At 38.6% G+C, this 12,935-nt stretch overlaps 1 protein-coding gene across 3 annotated transcripts in view; it reads right to left on the bottom strand.

Annotated features, from left to right (window-relative positions):
• Positions 1-1,978: 1,978 nt before the first annotated feature.
• Positions 1,979-12,935, bottom strand: part of UTRN (utrophin) — a 645,934-nt gene continuing 634,977 nt past the window's right edge. For all 3 annotated transcript variants that reach the window (XM_006161924.3, XM_006161922.3, XM_006161923.3), the window contains 3 exons: positions 11,336-11,428; positions 6,239-6,261; positions 1,979-3,960 (listed from right to left, as the gene is read on the bottom strand). In XM_006161924.3, coding sequence (XP_006161986.1) covers positions 3,952-3,960; positions 6,239-6,261; positions 11,336-11,428 — 125 coding nt within the window. In that variant the 3' untranslated portion in view covers positions 1,979-3,951. The remainder of the gene's footprint in view (positions 3,961-6,238; positions 6,262-11,335; positions 11,429-12,935) is intronic.

The following is a 12,935-nucleotide window of genomic DNA, read 5'->3' as shown; positions in this document are numbered from 1 at the left end:
GTGCATGCCCAAAATCCAGAGAAGAGAATGGATGACTGGAAAAGGGATTGGAGCATGGCCATATCCATCTCCTGAAAGGTGATTTCTCACTGTTGCTCTCTCTCTCTTTCTCTGTCTTTACAGTCAGTACATGTACCCTATAGCAAAAACAAAACAAAAAGCAGAGTACATAAAATGTCAATGATATATAACAAACTGAAGGTTCAGTATAAAAACAAATCATTTTCATTTATTCTCACTACCATTTTCAACTACCTACTCATTAAGTTGCTGGAAACCACTTCCACTGTATTCACAATGTGTAATGTAAATACTACTTTATGGTAGATGGGTTATTTTAAATGTCTGCTAATCAGAGTATATGAGTTTATTTTATTTTAACAAATTACATTTTATGGTGTTTTTCTATTTTACAGACAGTTTTTTATTTTAATATCAAGTAACATGACTTCGTTTTTTTTTTCAGAAATTGATAAAACTCACTACCAGAGTTGTTAAAATCCAGTGCACAGATAAAAGGCACCTGTTGGAAAAGCATGAAGCTAAAAATGTATTTGGAAGGGTAACCAAACAGATACCAATAACATCTAGTTATTAAAACATAGGTTCAATAAGCTTAAGGCACATTTTTCCTATAAAGGCTATAAATAAGCCTTTTATCTGTAAAAGAAATAGGAAGGTATACAACTGTACAAGGGATATTCAAAAAAGTTTGTGAAAAAATATATATTATAAAAAAGGTTTTAAAAAGCCCCATGAGACCAACATGAATTCTGTTAAAAATGAAGCAAGAAGAAACATTCAATTTAAAGAAAATTTGGGTGACAGCAATGATAATATCACTGATGCATTTACGAGAAGTTTATAGGAACAATGTCCTAAAGAAATCAGTAGTTTGCAAAAAGGTTAACTTCTTTTGAAAGGAATGAGAATGTTAAAGATGATGCCTGCAATGACAGATCATCCACATGAACTTGCAAGTAAATAATTAATCTTGTTTATCCCCTAATTGACAGGGACCAATGATTAACAGCAGAAATAGCCAACAACAAACACATCTTAATTTGTCCAACTTACATAATCTTGACTAAAAATATTAAAGCGGAGCAAACTTTCTGTCTGCGGGTGCCAAAACTGTTAGACCCAATGCACTGCAGGTAAGAGTAGATATTTTCTAATGAAGATTTTAAACAAACAGCTTCAAGATCCTGAAGCAATTCTCTGAAGAATTTTAACAGAAGATACTACATGGTTTTTCCAATATAATCCCGATGACCAACTACAATCAAAATAATGGCTTCCGAGAGGTGGAAGTGGTCCAGTCAAAGCAAAAGTAGACTGTTCAAAGCGAAGGTCATGGCAACAGTTTTTAGAGATCCTCAGGGCATTTTGTTGGTTGACTCTCTGGGGAGCCAAAGAACAACATCTGTTTATTATGAGAGCGTTTTGGAAAAGTTGGCCAAATCTGAACTGAAAAAATCCCTGGGAAGGCTTTACCAGAAGGTTCTTCTCCACCACGACAATGCTTCCGCTCAGTCTTCTCACGACATGGTGACCATTTTTCAAGAGCGGTAATAGAGAATCACTAGGTATCCTCCTTACAGGTCTGATTTGGCCCCTTCTGACTTCTTTGTCTCCTATGTGGTTACATTCCCTAAGTGCTCAGTTCTTTAGGAATGGATTAAATGGCTGGAATCAAAAGGACTTGCAGTTTATGTTGAACTACAATGTTCACTTGTTTTCTTTTTTCTTGTCATTTCGTATTTCCGTGAACTTTCTGAAGCCCCTTCATATCTTTATGTAAGAGAGGAGACAGAGAGAATGAGAGCAAGAGGAGACTGTATTCATGTATATGTGAGAAACTTCAGGGAAATATGTAGATTTATCAGGATACAGGTTCTCTATTTTTATTTTCATAAATATACATTTAAAGCTCAGATTCTATCAGTAAACACAGAGGAAGAATATCAAAATCATGTTGTGTTAAAATTACTTTTATTCAGGATGAAAAATACAACATGTAACCAGATTAGATGATGGTCTATGATTAGTTCTTTACCACATATTTCAAAAGAACTACATACATATTCCCCATTGTTGTTACTGCGGTATATTTATTTATTATTACTTAGAAGGTTACAATGTAGTGTATTATGTAGCTTTTCCTTAATAGCAGATAAAGATCATTTTGCATACAAATACAGGCAGAAAAAAAATTAATACATGACTTTCAAAGTAAGAACAAGGAAGACACCAAATCTACAACATGAAGTTCAAAGTTCAGGGAATTACTTTTTCCTTAAATAGGTACTTTCTCGGGTATGATATGGCCTGATAAAAGCTCTAGACTTTGCAGACTGTAGTGGCATAAAGCTAGTCCCAACGCGATGAATGAAGATGGATCTGAGGTAGAAAGGTGGTCATGGCTTTCCTCTTATATAAAACAATTCTCTTCTCAAAATATCTATGCTGCAAATAGACACCCTTGCCCCCCAACCCACCCAGTCTATTCTAAAAGAATAGCAATTTCTACTTTAAGCCTCCTCCTGGCCAGATCCCAGTTAAAGAGAACCCAAAGTTAAAATGTCCTGATGTTTTAAAAGCACATATGCTTGAATCAAAACAAAGTATTTTCACTTTTTTTTTTTTGGTTTCTCTACATTTGGTAATTAAGTAACATGTTTAAGCTGAATCAATTAAATGTTAACTCGGAAGCTAAACCAAATATCTAACTGAATGCACTCAAAGGCAGGACTACCACCACGTATGCATTAATTTCATTCTTCTGTTGGAGCAGAAGCATTGTCTTTGATGAACAGCCTTCCCAAATCTACTCACTGAGGGAAGGGTAATAAAACATCTGTTTATTCACCCAAAAGGTAAAATGAGACATGCACTAAATTTGTGTCTGCTTTCAGAAAGAAAACAACTAGGAATTCCAAGAATTATGAAGGACTTGAAAATATAAGAACAATAAATGTCTCTTCAAAGAACTAAAGACAATGATGCTTCTGCTATCACAGTAGGTAAAGATTTACCATACACTGGATGATGAAAATCAAGACCTGGGAACTAGGGAAGGTTGTACCAAGTTTTGTTTCTGTGTCCAAAAGAAAATTTGGTTAAATGGACAACCTTTGGTAGAAAGATCGTTGAGATATTTATACTGCTGTCTTCTCTATTAGTTAGATTGGGATACAAAATAAATAAAGAAACCAAGACCTATTCATAAAAAGAAAGTAAACATAGAGGGGAAAATTCCTAACAGAAATGCTATTTAGGACCATGGGATTTTTGTTGTGGTTACCCAAGTGGTCACTGAAGAAGAGTATGATGTCAAATACAGTTCAACAGTATACACAGAGTTGTCATCTGATCCATATATATATATCCATTGAAATATGTGAACTCATTAATTTGGCCAAATCATGGAAACACACACATGGAATCTATGTGGTCATGTGGCTGATAAATTATAAATAACCAAAACATAATGCCAAAAGAGTCAAAGAGATAAATGAAGTCATTGTACAAGGTTAATATGAACAGCCGGAGGAATGTAAAAATGTAAAGTGGTCTTCTCTTTTGCAATTTTCATCAGGGTTATTAAAAAGACAGTATTAGAAAGCCCCCACCCACCTTCCCAGTGCTGTATACATAATACAAATCAGTGACAAATGTATTACCATTTCCAAATACCTCTCTGTTCATTAATTTACAGTTGCATAGAAAGGGAAGAAGAAAACAATAATATATGGTTATTATAAAAACAAAATATCCTTTTCTCTTTGGATAGTCAGTGTTTTACTCCTTCAGTAGAACACACAGTCAGCGCTCAACTGCACGTGTCACGCAGCCAAGGAGCCTTGGATTAAATGGAACTTGGAATTGACATTTGCTGAAAAGGGCACTACTGTAAGTCAGGAGATGTTGGTTGGCTAGATGAATACTTCACATGGCCTGTGGAAACGGAAAACAGCACTGTCAGAACAGCATTTGCATAAAACATTTTGGGTCACAGAGACCCGTCAACTCTTTAAGGAAACAAAAGTGCACATTCCAGAGCTAGTCCAGCCTACTTTTCTGGGTCCAAAGGGGACCCCGACCTTTCATGTGACTTTTGTTTCCTGGAATGAGGTTCTTCCTTCTTATCTAGAAGTCACCTAGTCTGCTTTCTATCATTGCAGCCAATACATTGAGAAGTTTGGGTGTCCTTTTCTCTTGCCCAGATTAAAAACCCAATTAAATTGGAGAGAGCTTGGCTTCTTCCTGCTAGGACTATAAACAGGGAGTGCATTAGGCTGGTGCAGACACCCGATCTCCCCCAGGGCCGTGTGGGAGTTCTGCTTCAGAGGAGGCTCCCTGACAATACCAACTCATCTCAGTCTCAAATTAGGGTCTAGAGAAGAGGAAGAGAAGACAGGAATCATAATTGACGGGAGTGCAGTGGTGTCTGTTAGAATAAAATGTCCCAGAGGCCACCCAGTGGCAGAATGGTTAAGGTAGCTGGATCTCACATGGTCACTGCATGGTTTGAGTCCCAGATCCAGAAGCTTAAAAAACACCAAGCACATGTGTGTGCATTCCCCAAATCCCCAGAGGAGAATGGAAGAGAAGAAACTGCAGTGTGGCCATCCCCCTGGGGGATGATTTCTCACTTCTTCCCTCTTTCTCTCTTTTTCTCTCTCTGTTTCACTATGTGGCAAAAAAATAAAGGGGGGAGGGAGATTAAATGTCCCAAGCTTTCAAGGTGTGGCATCAGCCTTTGAAAGGCAAGAGTTTGGGAATATGTGTTTTACTGATGACCTACAGGGCACAGAGAAAGGGTTTCAAAAGCTAGAGCAGGTGGGACAAGGGACACTGAGTGGTGTGCAGATGTTTCTACATAGATCAGGGTAATCCTATTTTATTCTACAAATAGGAGGGGAAGGTGACTAAGGTCACTTTTGTTTCAGTCTGAGCACTTGTAAAGTATTTGAGAATTTAAAGGACGCTTCTCTCTCCCCTTTCTGACCCCCATTATTCACAGCCTCATCACCACCTCAGGGACCATCAAAACTAATCTCATCAATCCCTTTGTCCTTGCTTTTGAATTGTCCATCATCAGCTGCTCCAGATACCTGTTTACCCTTTCAACCCTAGTTCTTTGTTTTATGTAGAGACATCTGCACACCCCTTTTTTATCACATGCCCCATACTCTCTAGTTCTTGAAACCCTTTTCTGTCCCCTCTGGGTCACATGGCCCAGCATCTGTCAAGCCCACATTCTCAAACTCTTCTCTTACTGCTTCCTTCACTGGCTTGCATAATCAATAACTGGTTATCCCTGAAGACAGTTTCTCCATAACCCTTCCACATATGACTTCTCTCCCACACTCCTCATACACTGGATCCAGCTCTTCCTAGGCCCTCACTGAGATTATCAGAACATCTTCTTTTCCTCCCCCAGAAAACACCAAGCTGAGAATCTCTTGCCTCACAACCTGCTGAAGTTCCAGCTTCTAATGACTAAGACAAAAGAAGCATCTATGAGAGGTAAACTGTAGCTCTTACTATCATAGTACTAGTCCACTTCACATGCCCCTGTCCTCTAGTTAAGGCCCCAGCCCCTCTTGCCAGTAAGACCATTGAACAATCAAAAGCCTCACTGTTTAAAACGATTAATTAACTAGTTAATCAAAGAAATGTTCTTCAAAGACCCATTGTGGCCCTGTGGCACATTATTACTGAGTACCTGATAAGGCACATACTGAAAAACATGGGCTATAGTTACCAACAGTTTCTGCAAATGTTTAAATGAAAAATACTCTTTGCCCCTCAAAGTAACAAAGCCATGTTTGTGGTATCTGTCCCTTTTAAAAAGTCTGGAATAGCTGTGACAGGTACCTTTGCAGGCGTGTGGGAGAACAGTGGCTGGCTAAATCTATCCAGAGTGACTTTATATAGTAGATGGAATGCCCTTTAAAAAGTCGTTAAAACACAGACGATCAAATTATTATGTTTTTTTTTGCGGGGGGGGGTATTTTTTGGTATCTAGAAAAGCCTAGTTTAGTAACCCCTGTTGTCCCTCTCCTCCCTAGATTAAGAAACTACTGCACAAAATCAACTAGCTTTTAAATGACAAACAAGTTTACTCATTTATGTGAAGAAGGAAGTAGGACTGAGCTCAGTGGTAGCCAACCTGCTCCCTCCAGGTTGGGATCAGCAACAGTTGAGTCAATCAACCCAGTTAACTTACCTGTGGCCTGCTGGGGACATTTGCTGAAAGAGAAAACAAAGAAATCAGTTGAGGCTGTATCCTTGCTTTGTTGTTCTCCTCTCTCAGGCATGCGCACATGCAGAACATGCCAGTCTGAGGAGGATAAAGACCTAGCTGTTACAGGGATGCAGTGGGAAAATAACAAACAGGTATATGACCACTTTTTTTTTTTTAAGACAAATCCTTAAACAAAGGCTAGTTTTCCAATTTTGTTATATCCCATGTGCTTTAAGATAAAAATTCCACTGAAATTATGCAAAATACATGCTGGCTTGCTCAGATAAGTATACATGAAGATATTTAGTGAGCATTTAATTTTCCAAAAGTTACCAAAATTTCCTATTTGAGTTAGGTTATGCATTTATTTTATGTATCAGAACATAGCGAGTTTTGGGACCAGCAGTTAGCATAATAGCTATGTCACTGGACTCCCATGTAGTCAACAGTTGTTTGAGTCCTGAACCCAGTGGCTTAAACTCATGCCAGGCACGTGTGCATGCATGCTCAAGATCTCGAAAGGAGAATGGAGGAGAAGGGATTGCAGTGTGGACATCTCCCCTTCCCCCTCAGGGGGGTGATTTCTCGCTTTCTGTCTCTATGTCTCTCTCTGTCTTTTGGGCGTGTGCACGCACCCTATAGCAAAAACCTCTTCAAAATAAATAAAGAATACAGCAAGTTTTGTTTATTTTGCTGGATAGTGAGAATTCAGACCAAAAGGCTGTTAGGGACATGAGTCTCAGATTACTGCTACCTGCTATGATTTGAATCTGTCCCCTCAAAAACTACTTGATGAAAGCTGGTTGTGGAGGGATTGAGAGGATGACTACTGAGCCTGACTCTGAGATTAAGAGGTGGGGCCTTTGGGAAGTGAGTAGGATTAGGTCATGTGGGTGAGGCCACCCCCATAAGAGAATCATGGTGGGTTTATTTTTTTTTAAGAATTATTTATTTAATTTTATTTATTATTATTATTCTTTGTTTAATTTGCTCTAAGGCACATGTGTTCACCAGAGAGAGACAAAGAGGAAGGGGTGGGGGGGACAAAGTGAGAAAGCAAGCCGCCAGGTCCAGGACTCAAACCACAGTGGAGGCTAGTATTGTTGGGAGTCCAGTGCCTCAACCACCATGCCACCTGCTAGCCATCTCGTGGTGGGTTTATAAGTAGAGAAGATGACATAGACACAGACACATGTTCTGCTCCTGCTCCGTCTGGTCACGTGATGCCTTGCACACAATAGCCTCTACCATCTCCAAAACCATGAGTTAAATAATTCTCCTTTTTGGGGGAGAGATTTTTGCTATTTGTGTTTACCAGAAAGACAGAGAGAGATGGAGAGACAGAAAGTGAGAAGTTCCCCCCGCCCCAAATAAGGGGATGGCTACACCGTAATCCATTCTCTTCTTGGGATTTTGGGCTCAAATTCACAAATTTTTGTGAATTTCAAGTTGCTGGATCCAGGACTTGAACTGTGGTGGGCTATATGGAAATCCAGCACCTTAACTACTATGCAATTGTGGTCCCAATAAATCTCTATTCTGAAAAATCAGAGTCCCAGGAATTTCAGTAATTATTGACATAAAACCCAAAATTCTGATTTCCTTGATGCAGGCCTAGGGCCACTATCTTCAAAGGAAGATTCCTGCATCAAGAAAAGGGCTGCCTAATTCTCAGCACCTTCTGGACACCTGGGTTCATAATCATGCCTAAGATGGGTCTAGTTAAGGGCATTGAAGGTGTTCAAATATGGTGTCTAATTTGCCTGGCATCTGAGTAGATCAATTCCTTTCTTGTTCCAGAATCCACAATAGTGAAGAGGATCTGGCTGGCTTTACAAGAGCAGCCACTACCAAATTTCTTTTCTCCCTTTCATTTCTCCCTTACACTGTGTAATCATTTTGTACTCGAGTACAGAATATAAAATGAGATCTGACCCTAGTAATGGCAACATCTGTACATCTGTTCTTTTTTGTTTGTTCGTTTCTTTTTTTTAAGTTTGTTTTGTTTTTGTTTTGGTTTTTGTTTGTTTGTTTGTTTTTTGCTATAGGGTGCATGCGTTCCTTATAGAGAGACAGAAAGAGATAGTAAGAGGAAAGTGAGAAATCACCTTTAAGGGGGATGGCCATGTGGCAATCCCTTCTCCATTCTCTTACTGGGATCATGGGCATGCACACTTAGGTACCCAGCATGATTTTAAAGCCATGGGACTTACACCATGATCAGCCAGGAGAGTCTAGGAACTTAACCACTGTGTCACCTGCTGGCCCACAACATCCATTTTTGATCAAATTATAATTGTCCCTAATCATCAAACATGTTCAAGCCTTCCTTCTCTCATTTTTCTATGTTGAGGGAGGTAGAAAAAAGAGATCAGGGGCACTTATTGACTGAGTACTAGTAATTTGGAGATTATAAATGAGGTGGCTGAAAGGGCAACCTACTTATGACACCTGGAAGGAAAGTATGAGCCCCGTTATTTCGGGGAAGATGTAGGCCAAAACAGGCCTAGTCCTACTAGACACATATGTGACATGAGGAAGAAAAGAGTGGACAGTGGCAGAGAGGGAAAACACCTGCTCTGTGAGGTAGGCCTACATGGGAAGGTTCCCTGTTTGCATGGAGGGACCCCCTTAAACACATGGTGCACAAATCTGCCCAAGATCCAAGACTGTTGAAGCTGTGAAGACCCTGTTGGGGGTTTCTGTCTATCTCTGTCTTTCTCTCTCTCTCTCACACACACACATATGGAAAAAATGAATAAATAAATTTAAAAAAATAAGAGTGGACCTTACACATCCCTGAGCTACACCCAAGGGTTAGTTGAGTTGAATAATAACTAAACACCCCCTATGTTTACATGGGCTTTCTAAAACGGAGTTGTGCCTCCTTCGTAAGTAACAAATATAACAAATAGTCAAACCCCAGACAGTCTAATCCATTTTACTCCAAACCAATACTTTTAACTTTACAGCTTTTTATCAAATAAAAGGTTATGAGTATTCTCCTGAACAAATCATACGAATATATTTTAAAAGGAAATCAGGAAATTCTTGCATTTTAGCATATTATGAGTTTTGGATAAATGTCATTTGAGCTTAATAAACACAGACAATTCATATTGAAAAGATGTTGTGGGGTCAAAACTAATTTTTAAAGCATTGGTTGTTCTATCAGCAAAAATTTGGCTGACTATGAGTATCCTGAATATTTAAAGGACATAAATTTAAAAACTGACAAAAATTTTTATAGTAAAAAAGAAATGGTTACAGCAGTCAGTGGCAATTTTAACGTGTACAGTGGTTAATAGACAGCATAATTAAATTCCCTTCATTAACTTTTTGCCAGGAAGAGATGGGAATTCCTAGCTTTCTACTCTAAACACAATGTAAATAATTTTGAAAAAGATTTTAAAAAGCTGTTTCAAAGGTGCTTTCAGGACCAACTGGGATATTAATCCAGATGGAAGAATTCTAAAGTGTTATATGCATCAACACCTAGACATGGTTTAAAAAAAGCATCATGCCAAAGAAGGCAATTTGTGCTATTAGGGTTTATGAATACGGAGTTTCATTTTAATTCCAAGATTGCCAGCAGTGGAAATTCATTTGTGGCCATGCTAATATTTTAATCCACAAAGGATCAAAAGTCAAGATTAACATGCAGATCAATTCATTGTATGCCAGTGACAAGCACTTTAGAAGTTCTCATTAGTTAGAGGCTCAAGGGATGGGCTTGGCATTGGGAGGGTGCCAATCTGATTTGTTTAGATAAATCCTCCAAGGGTGGTCAGTAAGTGTGTGGAGTTGCAAAGGCTTATTAAAATATTTGCGTGCTGAACAACTTAAAAGGGGCAACAAAACAAATGAACCCTACAGAACAACCAAACCGTCCCTGTTCAAAAATGTTTTGGAATCATTCTTTTACTCATTCAATCCAATAAGAGGTCTTGGAACACTAAAACATATATATCTCTTCATAGATTTAGGAGATTATTTAAAATATAGTTGTAGTTGTAAGCAGTATAAGCAGTACACACACACGTGAATTGTATCTGTTTGAAACAGCAGACATGTTTTAGGTAAGAGCTCAGGAGAAAATGCAAGGTGAGGGGCAGCTATAAAATGCAGCACTAAAACATGACACCTGGCAAAGCTGACCCATGTGGGAAGGTTCCACATTTATGTCTGGAGACTTCCCTGAGTACACTGGTAACATGTGTTCAGATCTGCACTGGGCTGAAGCTGAGGTTGTGGGTAGATTGTGGTATTAGGACCCTATGGAAGATGCTATGTTTCTGTTTCTTGATCTCTCTGTGTCTCTGTCACTCACAAAGGAAAAAAAAAAAAAGATTTAGAAAAGAAAGAAAGAAATTGTAAGATGGCAAGATGCTTGAGATAAAACATTTGGAAAAATCAATAAATAAGAATCATGATATAATTTCTCCTGGGATTCAGACTGTTTTTATTTGGTTATTTTCTAGCTCTTGGTTGTTCACATGGAAAATTCAGAGGGTCATAATCTGTGATGCCTTAAATTGTTTGGCCTTTATACAATGACTGTTTTGTTCCACGAGAAAAAAATATAAAACAGCAGACAAAAGGAGGGAAATCTGAAAATAATTCCTTCCTATGCCCGAATCGGATGACATCAGAGAACACTGAAGAAAAGAGAGGGAATTACATTAGGAAGGCTGGTCACACGCCTTGCTTGGCAAGTCACTAAAAGCTGTTCTTTGAAGCAATACGTGATCCATGTGATAGCTTCTATTGAAAAGGATAATTCCTTCTGAAGACCAAACTTATTTTATTTGCCTTTATTTTATTACTCACAAGGCATATTGAAAAATCTCAAAGAGCAGGATCACAATTGTCGCTGCACCCCAGTGATCTTATGCTATCTAGGTTGAGCTGCATTTTCTTTGTCCATGTACATAACATTTGCCTTATGTTCAAGTAATTACTAATTCTGTTTCTAATATCAGTTTTTGTCATCTTGTCCAAGATGACAAAGAGCTGTGTGCACAAAAAGAGGACGAAAAGGAAAAAGCATGGCAGTGGTTCAGGATCTCCCATACTCACGGCCGCCAGATGGAAACGTGCTGTTGATCTGCTCCATGACCTCAGTGAGGTCCGTGCTGGTGTCGTGAGGCGGGGCCAGCAGGTCCTCGGCCGCTGTGAAAGCACACAGGATCAGAGGCTCTGCAACTCTCGCCCAAATGGCCACCCAAACCCGACTTCAGAAGAGAGTACTATAACCGGCCTCTCCATATCAGTGTGAAGAGTCCTCATTTAAAAAGGATAATTGGGCCGGCAGGCAGTGTGGTGGTTAAGGGTGCTGGACTCCCACATGTCCAACTGTGGTTCAAGTCCTGGACCTGGTGGGTTGCTTTCTCACTTTCTCTCTCTCTCTCTTATATTCTGTTCAAATTTAAATAAATAAATAAAGTTAAATAAAGTAATACTTTAAAAAAAGGAATTATAAAAAGGACAATTTTATGAGGAAATGCCACAAATGTTTTTGTAGTAATTTTTGATAATATAATTTTATGTAATTAAAATATTCTAGACCCTTATGTCAAACAAAAATCCATGTACCAGGGGAAATGTAAGGCTAGAAAATAAGTAATGTAGTTATATTATTTCAACGTATTAGTTAGAAATCTATTATTATGCCTTCTAGGTATTTCTTCAGAGGGAAAGATATTGCACCACTTTCTTTCTCCTTTCTTCTTTCTTCTGGAGCTTTCAGCATAGGCTACCCCCCCCTGCCACAAAAGTAATCTTATAAAATAATTTTTACATTGATGTGTTTTGTATTTTATAACCAGTGGTCAAATGGCTCTTACTTTAAAAATATTAAAACAGAGGCCGGTGAGTGTCATGGTAGTTAAGGGCACTGGACTCCCACATGGCCAACTGTGGTTCGAGTCCCAAACTTGGTGGTTTGTTTTCTCACTTTCCCTCTCTCTCTCTCATTCTGTCCCTCTCTGGTCAAATTAAAATAGATAAATAAATAAATGAATGAAATAAAGTTCAATAAAAATTATTTTATAAATATTAAAACATATTTTAAATTGTCTTTCGATTACTATATTAAAAGATGTCCCAGAATAAATTAATTGGCTTACAATATGTAGTCCTAAGTAGAATTTTAGATCTTGAATTTTTTTGATAACAAAATATCATTCCTTGAATGCCTAGATTACAGACTCCTTCTTGATGACAGGTCACCACTGTGACCAGTGACAGGTTAGGTGGACCTCTGCCTCAGATGGGCCAGGTGGTCAATGATTATGGGGGCTAGAATGCAAAGAAGTGGACAAGTATGATGTTCCTTAGTATAATGTTTAGAATATGGAAACATGTGAAATTTTAGAGACAGAAAATGTACTAAGAATCCTCTTCGAAGTAGATCAAATGTGGACTTCCTGGGCCAATTGCAATGGCACAGCAGGAGTGCAGGGAGCTCTGTAATGCTGGTAGCCAAATGGAAACCAGGGTTCAGTTGCCAGGTAAACCTGTAGGTGTGGGGCAGATGTACACTTGAGATCCTGGTTGGATTAAGAGCTAGGGGTGGGGAGTGCCTGGGAGAACCTGTTGAAAGTGTTTAGCTCTCTAGTTCTCTATTTCTCTGGTGAAATGAAAAATTAACTAAAAAATAAATTCTTGCTCATTCCAA

The sequence above is a fragment of the Tupaia chinensis genome, unplaced genomic scaffold (assembly GCF_000334495.1).
Source record: "Tupaia chinensis unplaced genomic scaffold, TupChi_1.0 Scaffold139457_1, whole genome shotgun sequence".
Classification (NCBI taxonomy): Eukaryota; Metazoa; Chordata; class Mammalia; order Scandentia; family Tupaiidae; genus Tupaia; species Tupaia belangeri.
Note: the sequence above shows the minus strand (reverse complement) of the source record. Positions and strands in the feature narration are given on the sequence as shown.